Source organism: Ischnura elegans, chromosome 4 (assembly GCF_921293095.1).
Source record: "Ischnura elegans chromosome 4, ioIscEleg1.1, whole genome shotgun sequence".
In the NCBI taxonomy this organism is placed as follows: domain Eukaryota; kingdom Metazoa; phylum Arthropoda; class Insecta; order Odonata; family Coenagrionidae; genus Ischnura; species Ischnura elegans.
The window spans coordinates 122,867,660-122,888,579 of record NC_060249.1 but is presented as its reverse complement, the minus strand read 5'-3'; the positions used below and the strand labels follow the sequence as shown (position 1 = coordinate 122,888,579).

Genomic DNA, 20,920 nt, shown 5'->3' with positions numbered 1-20,920 from the left:
ATTTATTAATCTCGTACCTACCGCTTATCCTGGTGGGTATTCCATACCCCCACACACACCGGTATTAGTTGCACCTTAACCCCCCCAGCCTTAATTCCTAGCTGTGCCCCTGGCTGAAGGTGTGATATGGCAAGTTTGCTGCAGGTGTGATATATGGCAAGCCTTCAGCAGGAATGATATGACAAATCTGCTATGGGTGCAATATATATGGCATGTATTCTGCAGGTGTGATGTACAAGTCTACGGCTTGTATATGTGTTCACATAACTTGTAAGCTTTATTCAAGCTTGCACATAGCTTTCAAGCCAGAATAGGTTTGTCACAGCAAGTTTGCTGCAAACTTGCCACGACAAGGTTTGTCGTGATAAGCCAATGACAAGTTTGCTGCAAGTTTGCATGCTATCTGGGTAGGGATGGGCGGTTATGAGAAAAAAAAACTGTTTTAGCTTAACCGGTTATTTTGAGTGAGTAGAGTACTTGAGCATTAAAACCGGATAAAAAAACAATTTTTTTCAGGTTATATAACCTATAGCATTGCGTATTGTATATCTTCGATTCTTATATGAAAATGCTGCATTTTTGAACTTCGTCCTGCTTCTTGAATACCGTTCTCCGAAAATCTGGTCGGGAGCATGAAGTACCTAGATTCTCCGACAGAGGGCATTAATCCAGTTATTTTTCCCAGGTTTTTCCGTGGTCGTCCAGGAAATAACCTAGTACACGCGAGGAGAATAAACCGAAATCGGTTATTTCGCAAGATTTTACATCTGTTGCACAAGGAAATAACCGGAATTCCTGAAGACTGTGCGGAAAAAGTATACCAGGTTAATTCACCTGCTGAAAAGAAGCGAGCACTATTTAGGTTTATGGTCTCAGAGTTTGTAATGCTTAGGTTTTATCACCGGTTGTTTTTACATAACCGCCCATCCCCAGTTTTATCTGAAAATAACCGAGGACCCTTATCACTGTTGAGCAGAAAAAATTTCTAGGTAGGTATTTCCTATTTGCCGCTGCCACACGGCCCACTGACTGAGGTTTTCCTGCGCCTCTACCGGCCACAGAGCACATTAAAACCGGTTTTTTTGACATAACCGAAAAACCTTTTGGCCGGTTATAATGTAGCGAATGTAGCATTCATTGGAACACACGGCCGACGGCGATTTTAATATGGCTGATATGGCTGCAAATTACTTGTGGATGTGCTTATCTGTAATTATGTTGACGATATCTGCCTGCACGGCATCATTGACGCCCAATGATTGTGAGTAAAAATTCATTCTTCGCATTTACTACGTGCATGCGAAGGGGTGGTACCCGATGTTACGATGTCGATTCCTTATTGTGAAAGGTATATGGGGGCGTGGGTGATGGTGAACGTGTCAACACAATTACCTTAGCAAGTAAATGCATAGTGTACACACGCCCCTAGTCCATCATTTATTTTTAATTTTTGCCATTTCAAACTTTCAATAAGAAAAGAATAAATGTAACCTTGTTGAAAATATTGAAGTCTCCCCCATTAGTCAACAGCTATGAGAGCTCAAATGGTACATTTATTTTACATATTTGCGAGAGATGTAATTGCAAGGACGTATTGGAAAAATCCAACGAAAAAATATTTAATTGAACGGTCCAATTGAAACATTTTTCTAATATATTCAATATCATCCAATACGGTAAATTTATAAGATAGGATATACTTAAAATCTAAATTTCACGAATTCCAAATTCTAAATAAGTAAAATATGTAAACTGAAATTAAAGTAGAAATCCTTTGAAGCATTATCTTAAAAACTAATTTTCCACATCTTCCACCACTTTCAACAGAAGAAAGAAAGCCCTCTTGTAAGAAGGACAATTTTTATATGTATTTGAGACTAGCCTTGGAGGCTCCATTTTTCAAATTTGATCTTACCATGCGGTATAATTATAAAAATTTGACCTACTTGATAGGTATCTCCATGCAGAGTCACCAGTATATATGCTTCATAGATACCCTTAATTCGTGCTTCTCTTCTCCTTAACCCAAATGGTCTTCAGCCCAATCACTATTGGAAAATTCTTATAAGAAATTGGGTATTTTTCTTTAAAGAATTTTTCTTATAAGAATTTATAGGGCGCTTTTCTTATTAGAAATTTTCTTAAAGGAAATTGGGAATTTTTCTTATAAGAATTATTCTAATAAAAATTTTTATAAGAAACTTTCTTATAAAAAAATCTTATAAGTATTAATTGCAAAATCTTATTTATAAGAAATTTTCTGGTGGAAACATTTATTATAAATATCATATCATCATCCTTGAAACACTTGTGCAAACATCTACATAAAAAACTATGTAAGGTTTACATCCCTGCGAGTACAAAGTTGGCATAATCCTAAATAACCTGGCTAACCTAATCCAAATATGGACGCCTATATATCTGCACCCTGATTATGTAACTGTGAGAAGGGTGAGATCGACATTGCTGAGGGAAACATGATACTGACGACGGAGTCATCACAGCGATTATGTATCCGTGAAAGCACTTTCTATCACCCTGTTGCCGTCGTCGGCCTATCACGTCCAAAACTGATGGTGACACCTATCTATAACGGCAGCCGGGACATCGGATGTCAATTTTTATAGAAAAAATATTTAATTACCTTAGTGAGCGTTTTTACATAACTGTCATATTAGGGTTCAAATATTCAATTTGAGGTAAATGGACCTTTCAAAGTCCTGACATGGTGTAAATATTCCAAATTTTAGTAATCCGTACCTGTTTCTCCCCATACTCCAACCATTTTTTACGAAAACACCGCGGAATTGAGCTCTCGTTTCATATGAGCAAATGATTCCTTTTACAGAGCCATTCTATTATTGAATATTTCGCAACTAAGATACGATTTTTCTATGAAAATTTCCAGTTAACCATCCTCCCCAATCATGACTGTGTCTTTCCAATCCATTTCATCAATACTTGAAAGTCACATGTTCACGCAGAGGAATGTAATGCATCAGTGCATTTTTTTGGTGTCAGTCAGTGACGATTGACATACATCGTTTACTGCTGACCAAAATCGAGGGATGCGAGAGATAAATCATTTCGTATCCAAATCAAGTCCATCCAAAGAATGAAAGATCAGAATTAAAGAATTCCCCAGTATTCACCTGTTTTTGTTCCTGAGCACTGTCACTGACTGACATTTTAACCTTTGGTATTGCTCAAGTTTCAAATTTCGGTGCGTGCGCTTCATTGACCCCGACTGGTACACTAAATTCGTGGCATAATATGTTCCTCGAGTAATAATGTTATATCAGTTTTTTTGTTCTTAGTAAATTATTTTTTTATACAGCGGAGTATTTTATTATTTTGCCAATTGTTGACTTCGGCATGCCGCGTATCACTGTCACCTTCATTGTCGTCGCGTCGCTTCGGTACGTTTGTTGTGAAAGCGGGACATAGGAGCAGAATGATTGTTGAGATCTGAAATCCTTATTTGTAACATATGTCAGGATTGATTAAGATGGCAAAGACGGGAGCAGAGAGACAGCGTGAGCATCGTGAGAGGAAAAAGCAAAGCAAAGGGGTGGGGGGGGGAGGGAGGGGGGGTTGGTAGGCGGGGTCCGGACCCCCTGGCTACGCCACTGTTAATTTTCTTTTATATGAATTTCTGTGTTCAATATATACATTTTGCAATGCTCATTCCATGAAAAAGAAAAATTAACGAGCATCAAATCACATGTGTCAGTCAGTGACACTCCATTTTTATGACCAAAGAGAGGAAACCATTACTTTCGCAAAGTCTAGATTTCGCATACGTTTGGGCAACACTTAGAACCATGTTACGTATTTCGTGGATTTTCTTTATCTTGCATAATTTCAGAGCAATTTGAAGAAAGTGACAATGTCACAAAATGGAGTTTCATTTTTGTCTGTCAGTAACGATGACTTTGAAGTTTAAAATCTCCGGTTCTACAGGGGTCACAGGGTGCAGAAGATTCTGCTAAGGCTTATCTGCACACGTTTAATCCGGAGTTTACTGTAGATGTAATGTTTGAGGGAGTGTGATAAAATCATCATCATCTTTCTTTAAATTGCAGATGGCACAGTGACCAATCGGATGTGCTATCATATGGAGAAGAGGAAGCTGTCCATTTCGCACACTCATCCAATGCTCTACAGGGACCTTGGATCTTTCAGTGAGCACCCTGGAGCGAACGTCTTCTCGTGCGAATGGGAGGTGGAGGGTAAGGAGCTTGGCCTTGGCGTTGTGGCTGTAATCCAGAGGATGCGGCTTCGTTCGGAAGGACAGTGCATCGACCACATCTCGGTGAGTGGACTCCATGCAATATGGAGGTGTATGAAACCGTGGACTGATTCTCTGTTCAGAAATATCTGTTAATGTTCAACGAATTACTTAGTATGGTAATTTAGCACTCCCCCATATTTGATGATAGTGTATTCTGGAAAATTATAGTGATGAAAGAAGTCAGTTCAATATAATGCGCATTGTCAGATGGTGATACGATATCCTTTATCATGCTTGATTTGTAGCTTAATGTGGTGGAAATCCAAGGCTATTTTACACGGGGCACGTCATTTCACAAGTTAGAGCTGAAAACATTGTTGAAATTGCGAGAATGCGAGCTTGGAATTAGAGCAGGGGCTATTTTGTCATCTCGCTAACATGCATTCTCGCATGCATTATAGCAATGAACCGCTTTATACGACACAATTTTGATGGCACCTTCGTGGGTACATCAGATTGTAAACGACGTGCCTTGTGTAAAATGGCCTTTAGACGTGCTGTAAATGAGGCATTGCTCAATAATTCCACAAAATTTTGTGGAAATATTATGCAATGTCTAATTAAATAAATATCATGGTATCAATTATATAGTTATGACAACTTTGCATCTTTTTCTTTATTTCCATGGAGTTAGTGAGAGTTGTTGACATTTCTAGAGATGGGGGTTTTGTTAACTATTCTAGCTGTGCTACTTAGGAAGCACTATTTGAATTTGTTTCTACTTCTGTCATTTGATATTATTTCACGCTGTTCGTTGGTGTTTTCCCATACTGCTCTGCTACTGATATGAAGGGAGGCAAATTAAAAATATTTGGAATGGAAATCGGGGAAATTAAAATTTTGAAGAAATCCCAAGCAGTTTTGAACCATATTCCAGTGCCAACACTGCACCTATAGCAGTAAATGTTGTATATTTCCTGGCTTCCACATGAGATGAGGTGAAATTTGCATGAATTAATAATAATAAATTCGTTTATTTCGTGGGCCTTGTGGCCCATGAGAAAATTATTGTACAACTTTTTCAAGTTCAGCATGACATTACAATCATAAAAGAAAAGAAAACATGAAAAGAAATGCAAAAGATTCACTCGTTGCAGATCGCCGTTAACTTACGGACAATTCGGCAAAACAATAATAATAATAATATGTATAATAATCGACGGAATATTATTTGCACATTATGCCTATCCATTTATGCAACTTTTATACTGAATAGGATTTTTGAGTTTGCTGGGTGGCTGCTGATTTATGATTCTTATATGAATCATAATTAACGATGAAATGTTACTAACAATGTAATAATATACATATTATGTCAATATTATAGTAATAGTTTATGGCGGCATAATATTTAAATATTATGTGCATATTATTCGCATATTATGTGCATAATCGACGGAATATTATTTGCATATTATACCTATCCATTTATGCAACAGTACAATTTTTGTTCGTTCACCTCGATCGGCCACATATATATATATATATATATATATAATAGATTATAAATAATTGTATGTTCACAGGATATTAATGCTTAATTGGAGGAATCAAATAGATATTCGTTAACAGAATAATAATTCTTCTCATGAAGAAAAGATTTTAACTTCCTTTTGAATGACTCCATTGACTGAATTGATTTCAAATGCGCAGGAAGTTTATTGTAAATTCTGAGGCCCAGCTCGCGTGGGCCCAGCTTTGATCTGTTAGTCCTAATGGAATGATAATGAAGGTTATTACAATTCCTAGTTTCATATTTGTGAACATCACAATTGAGCATAAACAAATCAAGATTATAACGTACAAAAATTAAAATTGATAATAAATATACACACGGGAGTGGAAGAATGTTAAGTGCTTTAAAAATAGGCTTGGAGGGAGCATCAAAAGGTTTTTTTGCAATGATTCTAATTGCACGTTTTTGTAATGTGAACACCTTGGAGGCATGAGGGGATGAGCCCCAAAAAATTATATTGTATGACATTCGAGAATAAAAGATACCGTAATACAATGTAAGAAGAATATTTAAATCAACAGAGTTCCTAAGGTGTCTTAATAGATAGCAGATTGAACTTAGTTTGTTGGCTAAGAAGTCAACATTCATCTCATAGGACATATTACTACATAAGTATGCACCAAGGAATTTTGTGTGGGACACATTCTCAATAGACTTTTTATCCAATCTAATTAGGATGCTCTCGAGAACATTGCTATTACCACAAAATTGAACAGTGTGTGTCTTTTGTGTGTTTAAAATCAATTTGTTAGCTGTACACCAGCTTAAAATATTATCATTTGCATTTTTAGAGCTCATAATAATGTCATTTTGAGTTGGAGAAGAAAGTAAAATATTCGTATCATCAGCATATAATATGACTTTAGAACCTGGAATATTACTGAGGGAATGAGCTAAATCATTTATGTAGATTAAAAATAAGATTGGGCCTAAGATTGAACCCTGAGAAACTCCTACGGTGGTAGAAGTACTTTGGTACTGCCATTTACAGACAGTGAGACAGCCTGTGTCCGATTGGTGAGGTATGACTGAAGCCATTTATTGGCAATGCCTCTCACTCCAAAATAATTAAGTTTACGAAGTAGGCGAGAGTGATCCACAAAATCGAATGCCTTGGAGAAGTCATAAAAGATTCCTACAGTTTTCTGCTTGTTGTCAAGTGAGGACAAAATAAAGTCAGTGGCATGGAATAGAGCAGATGTAGTAGAGCGATTTTTACGGAAGCCGTGTTGATTTAAGGAGATTAAGGCATATTTATCCAGGAAAGACATTAATTGGTTGTAGAATACTTTTTCAAATACTTTAGATAAGACATTTTGTTTAGCAATTGGCCTATAGTTATCCAAATTATTGGGGCAGCCTTTATTTTTATATAAAGGGTTACTAATGGAATGCTTGAGAGAAGATGGGAAAATCCCTTGAGTAAGGGATTCATTAATCAGAAATAGAAGAGGTTCCTTTATGCATCTATAAGAGAGATATAATATTCTCCCTGGGATGTGATCAGGGCCCGAAAAGTTTTTGTTAGCTAGGGTTGAAATTATAGCTTGTAAATCCGATTCCGTACAAGGATGAATAAAAATTGAAAAAGCACTAGACTCTGGACTATGGAGCAAGTTTGCAGAAGAGGTAAGAGAGGTGGGTAACGGTGGTGTAATTGTAAAAAGGTTACTGAATTCATTTGCTAAATTTGTGATATCAATGTGTGCATTATCACTGGATTGAGCTATTCTAGGGAGAATGTGCTGATGCAACTTTCCCGTTGACTCTCGAATAATATCCCAAGATGTTTTGGACTTATTACTAGATGAAATTACCCTCTCATTGTTATAGGATTTTTTGGAAAGTTCCAATAATCTCCGATAATTCTTTTTTTTGGCCCTGTATTCATCATGAAGGAGAGGACAATTTGAGCATTTAACTCTGGCAGAAAGATTTTTGAGCATGACAGAAAAGTGGCGAATTTGGTCAGTAACCCAAGGTTTTTTATGCGATAAAGCAGCTCTTCTCATAGGACGGAGGGGGAAGGCAACATCGAATGAGTGTTGAAGACAGTCATGAAAGTATTGAAAACTTGCTTCAAATGAATGACTATTATATATAACAGACCAGTCAGAGGATTCCAATAGGGATATAAATGTGTCAATGTTTTCTTGCGAATAAACTCTGGTGAGATGTGAATGTTGACAATGTGTACGTGGGTCTACGTTTAAATAAGATAATACGGGAAAGTGATCAGATATGGTGGAGTTGAGAACTTTAGTATTTACCTTATTTAAGTGTATATTAGAAACAATATTATCCAACAGTGATTGTGAATTTGGTGTAATTCTGGTGGGTGTAGCTGTAATCGTAGGCATTAAATTATAGGATTTAAGCAATCTCAAGAAATCTTTAGATGAATTATCATCAACTAGTAAATTGCAATTAAAATCACCGGTTAGAATGATGTGGACGTTGTTACCAACATTATAAAGTTCATCTAATAAATAGCCAAGTTTATCTAGAAACACTGTGAAGTTACCAAGTGGAGATCTGTACACACTTAATATATACAGCTTCTTATGATTATTTAAAGCTAAACAAGTAACACAGCACTCAAAAGTTCGCTCTTCATTTAGCTGCAGACTAGAAAATTGGTTTGACACAATTGTTAGATTAGTTTTGACGAATATGATGACGCCGCCGTTTTTATGATGAGTACGGGCATACGCATCTGCAACGATATACCCATGAAGTGAGATAGTAGGAAGTTCTTGTAAGGTCAGCCAATGTTCACAAAGACACAGCACATCAGGTTGAAAGGTATCTAATAAGGCTTCAAGTTCGAGAAGTTTATTTCGTAGGCACTGTATATTTAAATGCAGCACGGAAAGTGATCGTTCTGTCACGAGAGGTAGCGATGTTCCTAGTCAAGAGGTTGTCTCAGCAATGGATGCAGAAGATTCATCGGTGGAGTTGAGCTCACGGAAGAAATTTCGTTTGAAACGAAATTTGTTGACCACGGCATCAACAGGCCAATATTGCAAATCAAGAATTTTTTCAAGATCAGTGGAATCTACTCCTATTTTAAAAGAGCCAAAAGAGCTTTTGAATATTAATGAAAGGAAAAATATCATACTGCGGAATAACTGACTAATTATTACAAGAAATTAAGACAATTATTATGACAATAGTGTCAAGCAGACAGTATTTTTCAAAGAAAAGTAAATAACAAATTAGTATAACACTCTAATTTAACACAATTTTAAACTCAATTTTCTGCAATAATATGTTTGAGCCAAGAATATGTTTGAGAAGATTATTGTACAACTTATACAAGTTCAGAGTGACATTACATTCATAAAAGAAAAAATGAAAAGAAATACAAAAGATTCACTCGTTGCAAACCGCCATTAACATACAAACAATTCGGCAAAACAATATTAACTCAAGGAAAAATATCATACTGTGGAATAACTGACTAATTATTACAAGAAATTAAGACAATTTATTATGACAATAGTGTCAAACAGACAGTAATATAAAAATAAATAACAAATTAGTATAACACTCTAATTTAACACAATTTTGAACTCAATTTTATGCAACCATATGTTTGAGCCATTCGATTTAACACCGTTTTAATTGTACTTCAATCAATTTTAAACAGACTTTTGAATTGCCATGGGAAAATAATTTCCAGGACCGGGGATCAAACCACAGACCTTTGGTTTTCAGTGCCAAAGCTGAGTCCTCTATTTGCTCTCGTCCTTCAATTCCCACACAAATTTTACCGAGGTTCATTGTGCTAGATGTTTGAATTTTTTGCCATGTCGAGGGGTAACGTGCATGGGTCGTCAATTGCTATAATAATTTTATTTTGAACATGTAAAACGGATATAGGTATTAGCTCGCAAAAATACCTGAAGTTCCTCCATTTATCATCAAAAGGAATTTAAAAAATGACTTTAAAAGTCGAGCAAAACTTCTCTCAGCCAACTACTGTTTGTAGACACCCGAGCTTTGCCGAGGCCAGGCGTGACGTCATGTGCCTAAATTGCTGTAGAGAGTCGGGAAATATGCTGAGTGTGTGATGTAAACATTGTTTTGAGTGAGTAATTAGCAGCTCATCATCTCTTGTTTATGTGCTACTATTCTTGGGAAAGTTTTCATATTGCTATTGTGCTGCAATTAGTACTTGGGATATTAAAAATGCGACATCGGCATGATGAAATAGAAGTGTTTTACCCCGTATATTTCAGTTATCAGAAAAATGAATGATGACGGTGCCGCTCGTTCGAATAGTATGCCTGAAATTGATGCCCTCATGTAATTTGTTATGACAAATCATAGCTGCACATTGGCAGAAAGCTCAAACTAAAAGAAACTTGTAATATTGGAGGATAACAACCGGTTTAATTATGCTAAAATGCCTCAATTTTCCTGGTCAATTGGGATGTTCCATGCTTCGGTACATTTTCTAACCATGTACCAATCCATGTATTCTTATGTCATGTAGTTTTATGTTTAGGCCAAAGCTTATTACTTGACACACTTGTAGATATTCAAGGGTTCTTCGGAAAGTACCTATGTTAAAGATTGACTCATGGAAATAGCTGGTGTTGGCCTCAAGAATGATATACCAAAATGCATTTAGATGAATTGACTATAATCTTCTATATTATTTCTACTGTATAGATACCTTTTTCTCAACTTATACGCAACCAAACTCTACAAATGAGGTACCAAAATGCACAGAATTTATCAAAGAACATGCGACCGCATATCTTACTTCCTAAATATTGCTATTGTTTTTAAATAATTAAAAAAAAAAACGATAAATATTCCTGACGTTAAATTCTGGGAAGCTGCCAAAAGTGAGTCAAGATTTCTTGGGTTGCTTTGTAAGTACGACGGTGCTTGATGATTCGTGGTTGAACTTTTCGATGATGAACTTGCGACTTGCATAGTTTTCTTCCAATATTGCTCCAGCCTGCTTCCACGTATTGGTTTCTTCTCTCATCATAACTTTGGAGCAATCGTTATCTTTGCTTTTACAAATTTCAATTATTTGGCATAGTCTATGAGGCCAACCAATTTGAATGCCACCTATTCTTTTTATATAAATTCTCTTTCTCACCATCATAAGGCTCCGCAACCAATTTCTTGGCTTTCATTACTACAAAAGGACTCTCTACTAGGGCTCACATTACTCCTGCCTCGTGGGGCTATTGTTTACAATAAAATTAATTTGGGTGAAAGATGACGGGGACTTGAGTGTGACTTACCACTTGACTGTCATCTCAGCTCTCCATATTTCTTGGCACCTCGCCCTATCGTCCCTCCTCCTCCGGGTCAGTGTCCAAGGCAGCGCCCCCTCCTGCTGGGGGTTCCTCTCGCAGCCTTGCAGCTTTTCAATCACCTTCCTTTTTACTCACTTCTCCGTATGGTCTGATCTGACCTAAACAACGTTCATTTGTGGAGCCAAGAGTGGGGACTTGAACTTAATCTGAGCAAATGCATGGCTGTACATTTCTTGCGGAATTCGTCCAACTCAAACCATGTTTATGCAGTGGATGGTATTAACATAAAGGCAACAGACGAAGTGAAATACATGGGAGTTACGATAACCTCGAACCTCATTCGTTTATCGCACCTTTGCTTCGCGATAACGTCAGGTCTGGTCAGGTCTTTTAAATTTCGCGCGAGAAAAAATGCGAAGCGGCGGGCATTGCAGGTTTTTCGTTTTGTGGGCGGTAATACAGTTAGTCTAAACGAAGTGTAAAACGGTGTACTTATTGTCAATTTCGATTACGTTTATAGCAAATTTTCTGCAAAATGAATTCTTAGGTAGGTGCGCAAATGTTAAGTGCGTAAATGTCAAGTAAAGTTTTAGCAAATTTTACTTGACATAACGGTTTTCTCGAACCTGAAAAGTGATTTCAAGGAATTTTTCCGGGTAGAACTCGGAGTATTTGTCGTCACTTTTTCACCGTGTTCTCAATAATCTTGGTTCATGAAACTGCGACGATGTTTCAGCGATGATGATGCCCAGGCGATGATGCCGAGGTGGCCACCATAGCGAAGCCAAAAAAAACAAACGCGGGAAGATACAAAAATGGAGAAGGATGTACGTCGCTGCTGGTATTGCCGTCAATGAAGACAGGGACTCGTGTTTATGCCATAGTTTGGCATTCCCATTGTAAGAAATGGCCCAAATATGATACGCTAAAATTTTTTCGCGTGGGAATTGTGAGGTCTAGGAGCCGATATTCACTTTTTACATTGTTTCTTATGGGATATTGTGCTTCGATTAACGTCATTTCGTTTATCGTCACATTTTTCAGGAACGGTAAGTGACGTTAAACGAGGACTCACTGTATATAGAATATTTGCGGCATAGCCCTGAAGAAATTAGGATTCGTCAAGGGTATTGTGGGAAGATTTTCGGATGAGAGAGTGAAAGAAAGGTGCTATTTCGCTCTCGTCCGACCGCACCTTGAATATGCAGCTAGCGGGATCCCGTACAGAAAGACTTAATCCGCGAACTGAATAAAATACAAAGGAAGGCTGCGCCTTTCGTCAAAAACTGCTATAGGCGTACAGACAGCGTTACCCAGATGTTAAGCGAATTAGGCTGGGAGCCATTGGAGACTCGGAGGCTGCGCGCTAGGCTTAGATTGCTTGAACAATTGGGAATGGATATCTTTAAGAGCGACGCAGAGAACATAATATTAGAGCCACACTATATTCCCAGGTCCGATAGAAGCGATAAATTAAGAGAGATGTTTTGCCGAACGGATAGATATGGGAATTCGTTTTTCCCCCAAACCATAAAGGACTTTAATAAACGCTAGTACCAACCTCGTTAGAGTTTTTTTTTTTTTTTTTTAAAGCTGTAAACGGCTGGTGTGCTAACACCCCCTGCCACACGCCTTTTAGGTGGCTTGCGGGGTATTATATAGATGTAGATGTCTGTCTTCTACGCTGTCTGTCTGATCTATTTCACTGAGCCCAACCCCACTTACTTGACACCAAATACGTTCTTATGTGGTGAAAACCACGCTGAAGGAAGTAGACTGGCTTATAAAGTTTTTCCGTCTTTTTATCAAGGTTTTTATAAGGCTCTCTCCTCTCCTGCTTTTCTAAGGACTTCCTTATCACTAACTTGGTTGATCCATTTGATCCTCATCATTCCTCTGTAGCACGTACCACATTTGTTTTCTCTGCAGCTGTCATTGTCAATGCCTCACTTCTGTGGAGACGCTTATTCCAAATGTAAGTTCTAATAAATTCTTTTCTTGCTAATACGTTTAAATTTCCTGCTGCAATTAGATCTTTCTTTTGGCGGAATTCTCTTTTTGCCTTGGCTATATACTGATAATTTTTTTCTTCCTTCTCCCGTCGCCACTTATCCTGCTTCCCAAATAAAAGAATTCATCCTCGTACAGCAGCAGATCCAGCGTACGAACAAGTGAGGGATAGAAGGTCCTCCTCTCCTGTATATATTTGACATTTGAACAAAATTATCATATTATCTTGTGTTTCAATAGCCGCGTACCTGCCGCCCGCCAAACAATAGTAGGGGTCCATTCGACGGCGAGCGCTATAATGAGTAACAATTCTCACTTCATTCTGAAAATTTAGCATATAAAACATTTCTAACAACTACCAAGTTAAAAATAGACTAATTGACAGCAATAAATGTAAGAAGAACAACGTTTAGCTCTTGGAGTACTCAAAATTGATCATAGAGGTAGACAGGTAAAACTCTACTCGAAGTAGGAACCTGGGAAACTCTTCGAAGTCGGTATGTTTAAAATCTTTTGCTTCGGAAATGAGTTCCCTTTACTAGGACGCCAGCATCAGAGTTATATCACTCCTATTTGGATGGATCTCGGCAACGGAAAGAATAATTCGAAGCAAGGTAAGCTAGCGACATGAATGTCAATTTAAGGCTTATTCTAAAAAAAGCAGTCTAGTAAAAAAAACGTGTAACGCCTGAAATCAACAAATCTGAAGAAGATGGAACAAATTACAAAAAATGGAGAAAGTGGCAGGCTGGAAAAAAAATTACTCATTCCGAGCTTCGAACCCTGGCCTTTCAAAACGAAAGCGCGATACGGTACCACTGGGCCAAATCAACCTTTAAACAATGGGCGAAATTTTAAAATTAAATTGAACGTGACCGTATTTTTAAAGTTTTAAGTGCTTTTTTCTCGGGCGTATTTGGACAAAACCCTTCAGCAGTATTCCTACCTAAGTGTCTACTTTCAATTAAAAAGGGTCTCATCTTCTTTCTTGACATCAGTTAGGCAAAGTCTCCTTGTCATTGGATTGGCCACTGTCCAACTGTACCAGTTTTTGTTTCCCAATTGTAACATTAGTCTTCACTTCTTCTCTTCTGCCTCATACTAATATCTTGGTTTTCTTTGAGTATATTTTCAGTTTATATTTACTCATTACCCTAAACATAAACCAGAATTTTTCAGAAGTCTTCTGCCTCTGTTATGATAGCTACCTGTTTCATCAGCAAATCGCAGCATGCTAATTTTTTCTGCATTAATATTTACTCCTGAGGTATACCTATTTGTTAATGGGTTTCTGGATGTACACATTGAAAATATGGGTGACAAATCACAGCCTTGTCTCCCTCCTTTCCAAATTCGTGCTTCTCCTGAGTCAGGTCCTGGTCTTATCACCGCCACTTCGCTTTTGTGCTTGATTCATCTGCTGCTCTCGTACTACCACATGAGATTCTGATCTTAAAATTGGGATCTTAGAGCTCTCCTGTCTTTTCAATCCACTTCCCTCTCTCTTTCAATAGCATTTGTTCTTAGCTGTTTACTTTGTATAACTCTTCCAGATATTCTTTTATCTCTTCACATTGTCTTCGTTTTCAATCGTTAGTTTTCCATTTTAGTCCCTTAGGGTGTTACATTTTTCCTTAAAGTGGTTCCTCATTATCCTCTGGGCGGCTTCTACATTTCCATGCACAATGTTGTTCTGTACGTCTTCACAGATATTTTTCATCCATGCTTCTTCAGCCGTCCTTGCTTTATGACATGTCTCGTTTCTTATTCTCTTTGAATCTAATTTCATTGCATCACATATAATGCTTCACATCTATACCTTCAAGTTCTCTAGCCTATGGCAGGTACAAAGCAATCTAACATTCTATATTCCTATCCTTAACATTCTATCTCATTTGACCGATGTGCCCTCTCAAGTAGTCCCATCATGGAGATCCTAATAGGGGACTAGTTTACCTGTGAAATATTTTACTCATGTCATGATATAAAAATTAGTGGAGTGATTGTGATAATGATTTTGGGGTTTCTCCTTGCCTTCCACATCGCAATACTGCAGGCTTATTCATTAAAATAAATGTTACCACGCTTGCAGTGAAGTGTGTATTGTTGTACATACCAAGGTGGTCTCCACCTTCAAACACATGAAGAAAAGCTGCTGCCCTCTACTTCAGGTGATGAGAGGCATAATTGTTGACAGCCTCTAGTCGCCAAGTCACAGCATCTTGAAAGGTTTTGGTGTCATTAAAATGGGCTGCCTTACCCAAGGATAGACCAAAACCACCACAGAACACTAGCACTTTTGTCCACGACTGCATATTCGACAAGTGAACTTGCTATCTCGAAGTTAACCTCAATATATAGAGGTCGATCCACCATCCTCAACCTGGTGGATGCACTCAGTGGCTTTAAGCTCAGCTGCGAGGGTTTGGGTTAAGGACACCAAAGAATTGATGCTCAAGTGAATGAAATCTCATAAAAGTTGGTTGGTGATGAGTTCACAATAGAAAGCAGAGAGAAAATCGGTCCAGAAAATTTTGATTTTTCCCATGTGCTCAAGGAGATGCTGGCCCCATTTTCAAATGATTACCTCGCACTTTGCAACAATGTATAACATACAGATAACAAAGAGTTGACCTCCTGTCGTTGCCTAATGGATCGGAAATATGTAATACTCAGAATAACACCTGCATAGTTATTTCACTAGTAATAGTTACATTTTTTTTAATGTGAGGACTTTGAATAAAAAATACCTGAAAAGTAATCATTACCAATTAGTCAATCACTCCCCTCCTCTGGTGTTAGGATTCACGCCTTCATTTGTCTGATCATGTTTGGTTTTTCTTTTCAGTTCCGTGAGAGCAGGGCATGGGACTCCGGCGAGCACATTTGCGGCTCGATGGTGTTCGGCATTCCCGCGAACCAAGATCTCTACTTTCTGTCCCCCACAACCTCCCCTTTATTGCCCCCCACCCCTCCCACGACCCCTTCTCCTCCACCCTCAAACAAATCAGTGTTGAAGCACAACCCGTGGCGGGTGCACGCAATGCAAGGAGCGGTCATCGACCCGCTGGGCGAGCTCACGACGTACGTCCACGTGGCCAAGCGGCCTCTCGATGGGGAAGAGCCGCTCCTGCTGGCCGTGGCCTACACTGCATTCGAAGGTGAGCCCAGAGATTCTCGATTTGAGTCTTTAATTCAGTGGAGTTGGGGATTGAGCGGGCTGGTTTATTGAAAAAGTTAGTGATAAATAATTGGTTTGGAACACTTGGTGAGATACATGTTCAAGTATGTATTGGCTGCATTCGCCGGAGAAATAAGCTGGTGACTGCGCGAAATTGGCACGAAGCTTAGTGTGGAATTTGGTCAAATTTGAATTCATCGTCACTGCTCAACAATCGTGTGATTTCTTTGATGCAGCTCTCCACCCATTTCTCCCATCAGCTCATTTTTTTGCAGCTACGTATTAGTTTGCGCATCCTTCTTTACCTTTTCTATATAATTTGTTTGAGGCATTCCTTTTCCGTTCTTGCCATCTACTTGTCCCTTTACGATTGTTGTCATCAGGCTATCCTGTCTCAAGGTGTGGCCCATTAGTTTCCAGTCTTTTTATTAAGGTTTTCATTAGGCTCCTCTTCTCTCCTACTCTTCTTAGCACTTCCTCATTACTAACTTGGTCGATCCATTTGATTTTCATCATTCCTCTGTGGCAGCGCATTTCGAAAGCCTCTATCCTTGCTTTCTCCACTGCTGTCATTGTCCATGCCTCACTTCTGTACAGAAGTATACTCCAAATGTAGGTTCTTGTAAATTGTTCCTTTATTTCAATATTTAAATTCCCCACTGTAAGCAGGTCTCTCTTTTGGTTGAGTGCTCTCTTGGCTTTGACTATTCTGGTGATATTTTTTTCTTGTTTCTCCCGTCACTAGTTATCCTGCTTCCCTAATAACAGAATTCATCCACCTCTACCATTTTTGGCTTCTGTCTTTTTATGTCAGTTTTGACTTCTTCTCTACTTCTGCTTGCTAATTTCTTGGTTTTCCTTGTGTTTATTTTCAGCTGGTATTTACCCTTTACCCTACTGTTATAACCAGAATATTTTTCAAATCCTCCTCTGTGTTTGCTATGATGGCGATGTCATCGGCAAATCTTAGCATGCTAATTTTTTCTCCATGGATATTCACTCCCAAGTCCTTATCCTTGATTTCATTGATGGCTTTTTCAATGTAAACATTGAAAATTTCACGGGACAGCAAAGCCTTGTCTCACTCCCTAGATTAAACTCTCATTAGTAGGAACAAAGTTATTACAAAGTTCTTGTTATTGCGAAGCAAATTGTTGATCCGGATGAAAAGGCCTATCCAATCTGATGGAAAAGAAACCTTATAACAAAATTTTCTTTATTGCAAAATTATGAACCGCAGTCCCAGTCCTGGAGGTTACAATATGAGTTTTATTTCGAAGTTCCACTAATAGGCAGCAACATTTAGTTGGATATACACTACGCTGTTTTAATAATGGCACCACGTTTAAGTTCTCCTCGTATATTGTACCTAAGAGCATCAATTATAGTTCTTTCTTCAGTATACACGCAATATCATATAATAAGCTTCATTTGTGTGGAATTATGGTGACCCTCTCATAACCGCTGGTAAATAGGACGTACAGGTAGTCCTCTTCGAATGCATTTTGGATTTACGAACTTTAAGAGATAGGAGCATTCAAAAATTTTAAATTTTGAATGTGTCTTTCGATTTGGCCAATGCGACGCAGTGTGACGTAGAAGAAATCACACTTTGCGCATAATCTGAACCAAGTATCAATGAGTCCGGTGTTAAGTTAGGAACTGGTCAGCGTTTTGCCTGTTCTTCCATACCCTGACGAGTGATTTTTTTTGGCTCCGGCTGTGTCGCATGCCCAGCTAAATCAGTTCATCACAATCGTGAGTTTGTGCACAATTGTGATGCAGTGTTGCATTCTGCATGATAACCTTACTCCTCGATGCCTTTCATACAGTGCGGCCGGCTGGAGTTGTCCATTGACAGAACAGAAAGAGGGGCGGAAAACCCTGTGCCAGCACGGTTTGCAGCCAATTGCTGTCCCCAAAAAAACACACCTCACACTCTCGCCTACCCCTATGAAAAAATTGTATAAACCTGTATAAAATTTGTATACATTCTTATACAATTGTCATGGCAATATATAAGAATGTGTGCAAATTTTATTCAGGGTTATACAAATTTTTCACAGGGGTATTCATTCGGCGGACGGACTGTAGATATATCAACTTAAGAACAAGGTCTTGGAACGCTTGTAGTTTGTATGTTGAGGACTTACTGTATTCGGGAAAATTACGCCTCGATTGCATCATTCCACATCCTTCTATTGAGATACTGAAATGAATTTTCTTGTTTTATATATTTATGCATAATTTAATTGCGTATATATTATATACTGTTTTTTTTTTTTTCGATGATTCCTAAAGGAAACATTCTTAAGAACTTCATTTTTACGAATCTCTGGTTTTTCAATTCCGTTAAATCCGTTATTACGAGTGTCTACTGTACTTACTTCTTCACAGCTGGACCCTGTTTTTTTTCACTGCTACTTGGTTTTTGCATAAACTGTGGATGATTCTCTTCTCTCAGGATTCTCAGTACAGTGCGGAAAAGAAACAGATTAAGCTATGGAACAGCTCAACTCAATTACAAAACTCCATTAGTGCGGCAGAGTGCTGTTGTAGTTCTGTCGAAGAATGATTCATGACTTACAGTCCACCCTCATATTTTTTTCTTTGAAGCTGTGACGTTAATTTTTTTCGCTAATCCTAATTTACATTTAATGCCAATTTTTTCTATGAGCCAGCAATTAGTAGAACTGTCACACATTCACATAAAATGAATTTAAGACATTTTACTGATCTCAAATTTGAGCTATGAAAGCAATTTATTGATTGCTTTGAGCACATAAATCCAACAACCTCACTTATGAAACTTACAGTGGACCACCATAAAAAGTATCATAAGTGAGAAAGTTTCATGACTGAGGTTTAATGTTCTGAATTCTTGAAACACTTTTCAACTGTCTAATTTAGTGTTAATTTTAGTTCAGGGAAAATTTCTCGGGCATAATTGTTAGATGAAATTGCAATTAAGTTTTCATTTAGGTTGGTGCATTTGGATTAAGAGGTTCGCCCAAGTATTTGAAGAGAAAAGTGGTTATCATTACCAAGGTTTTGCAACGGAATTTTTGATTTAATCAGTTCAGGTTGCTATGCTTAAGCATTTGGCTTGTGAATTATTTTGCCATTAATTTACTAGAAGAGAGCCCTCAAAATTAGTCAACACAAAGCGTGCCGTAAGCATAATATTACTTCATAACAAGCTTTGTGAAGATTGCCATGGTCATAATATTACATCCATCTACCTATTTCGTTTCCATATCATTCTTAAGACTTTGGTATTAAAATGGTGTAATATTTATGCTCAAAAGGTCTGTTATTTTTAAAATCACCCACTAGATGGGGGAAGTGTCCACTGAACGTCTAGTTGATGGAATGTTTTATCCACCCACAGGCACTGGGTCGCATCCGTACCCCTTTGTTGGGCCTGGTGGCAAGTGATTCCTTTGGCTATAATCCAACAAAATCTCATCAGTGGGGTAGTCCCTTTTTCTTTTCCCCTCCAAAAATAAGCACTCCTCTCCCTGGGTTTGTAAATCCTTGAGTCAAAAGAACCATTCGTCCAGCTTCCAGTGATCTTTCTTGTCATCTGGGATTGTAATGTCCTTTTGCATGGTGATGCTTGGCTTTTTACATCATTGTGCTTTGGGAGCCTTGATTGTGTGGTCGTGGTGTAGCTTGTATTGTTGTTCTGTGTGCAAATTCGCTAGTTCTATTGCCTTACTGTGCTTCTCATGACATATATTTGAGCAACATGGCCCCATTGCAAATTTCTTCCGGTCACAAAAATATTTTGGAAGAACTTACTGGAACTCAGCAGATAGCAGCGAAGATGATCGTAACATTTAAGCAGGTTACCACAGTAATTTTAATTCTAGTAAGAAAAATATGTTACGAATTTTCTCTGGAAGGCTTAATTTTTTTTTTTTTAGTGTCGACCTTTTGGATAAAAAATGCCCTACATCCCAAAATTTGAGCATCTAAGTGTCAAATGGTGTGGCCTGAGTTGGCATTCCATATTCTTTTGATGAGCGTATCAAATGCTTGGGTATGTTCAGTAAAATTTAAAAAAATACTGTCGGCTGCATGGAGACTGATCCCTTTATTAACGGCTGTAGAGTTACCAATAGCCGATGATGATCTGAGGAGTGACTCCTTATAATCACTGGCCCATAGTGTCTACAACTGTATAGGAAAGGTGAAATTAGGATATTTTCAGCTAAGTGACATGGATGGGAAAGGAATGAGGAAGGGTAGCATTTTACCAAAGTGATAGGTACATTTCCTGAGGCATAGTTTTAACATTGCTGGCTATTTGAAGATGTGTCATAACAACACATTTATGCATATTTTGGAAAGTGGAAATCTTTCAGTTCCGGATCACTACATAATAAAATCTTGGATTGGTTCTGTGGTTGAGGTAAAGCTAGAAGATACCTTGAACTAAGTGAGAGAAATCTTTGATCAAAGATTTCTGAAACAACAATGCCTGTTCGCTGTCCGTTTGAAGTCTGTTGATAGCCTGTTGGAGATTAGTGAACAGAGTATAAACAGCCAACGAACAATCTCGGGTCACTCACAAGTAGGAACAACTTACGAACAGCCTACCAACAGTTTGTACTCTGTTTGCAGCTTGT

At 38.1% G+C, this 20,920-nt stretch overlaps 1 protein-coding gene across 3 annotated transcripts in view; it reads left to right on the top strand.

The window, feature by feature from the left end:
- The first annotated feature begins 1,065 nt into the window (after nucleotides 1-1,065).
- The window catches only part of LOC124157998, a 49,237-nt gene continuing 29,382 nt past the window's right edge, over nucleotides 1,066-20,920 (top strand). The window contains exons 1-3 of one of the 3 annotated variants that reach the window (XM_046533136.1): nucleotides 1,066-1,261; nucleotides 4,086-4,315; nucleotides 15,954-16,266. In XM_046533136.1, the coding sequence (XP_046389092.1) occupies nucleotides 1,168-1,261; nucleotides 4,086-4,315; nucleotides 15,954-16,266 (637 nt within the window). In that variant the 5' untranslated portion in view covers nucleotides 1,066-1,167. The remainder of the gene's footprint in view (nucleotides 1,262-4,085; nucleotides 4,316-15,953; nucleotides 16,267-20,920) is intronic. The other 2 variants (XR_006864673.1, XM_046533135.1) reach the window with 2 other exon arrangements.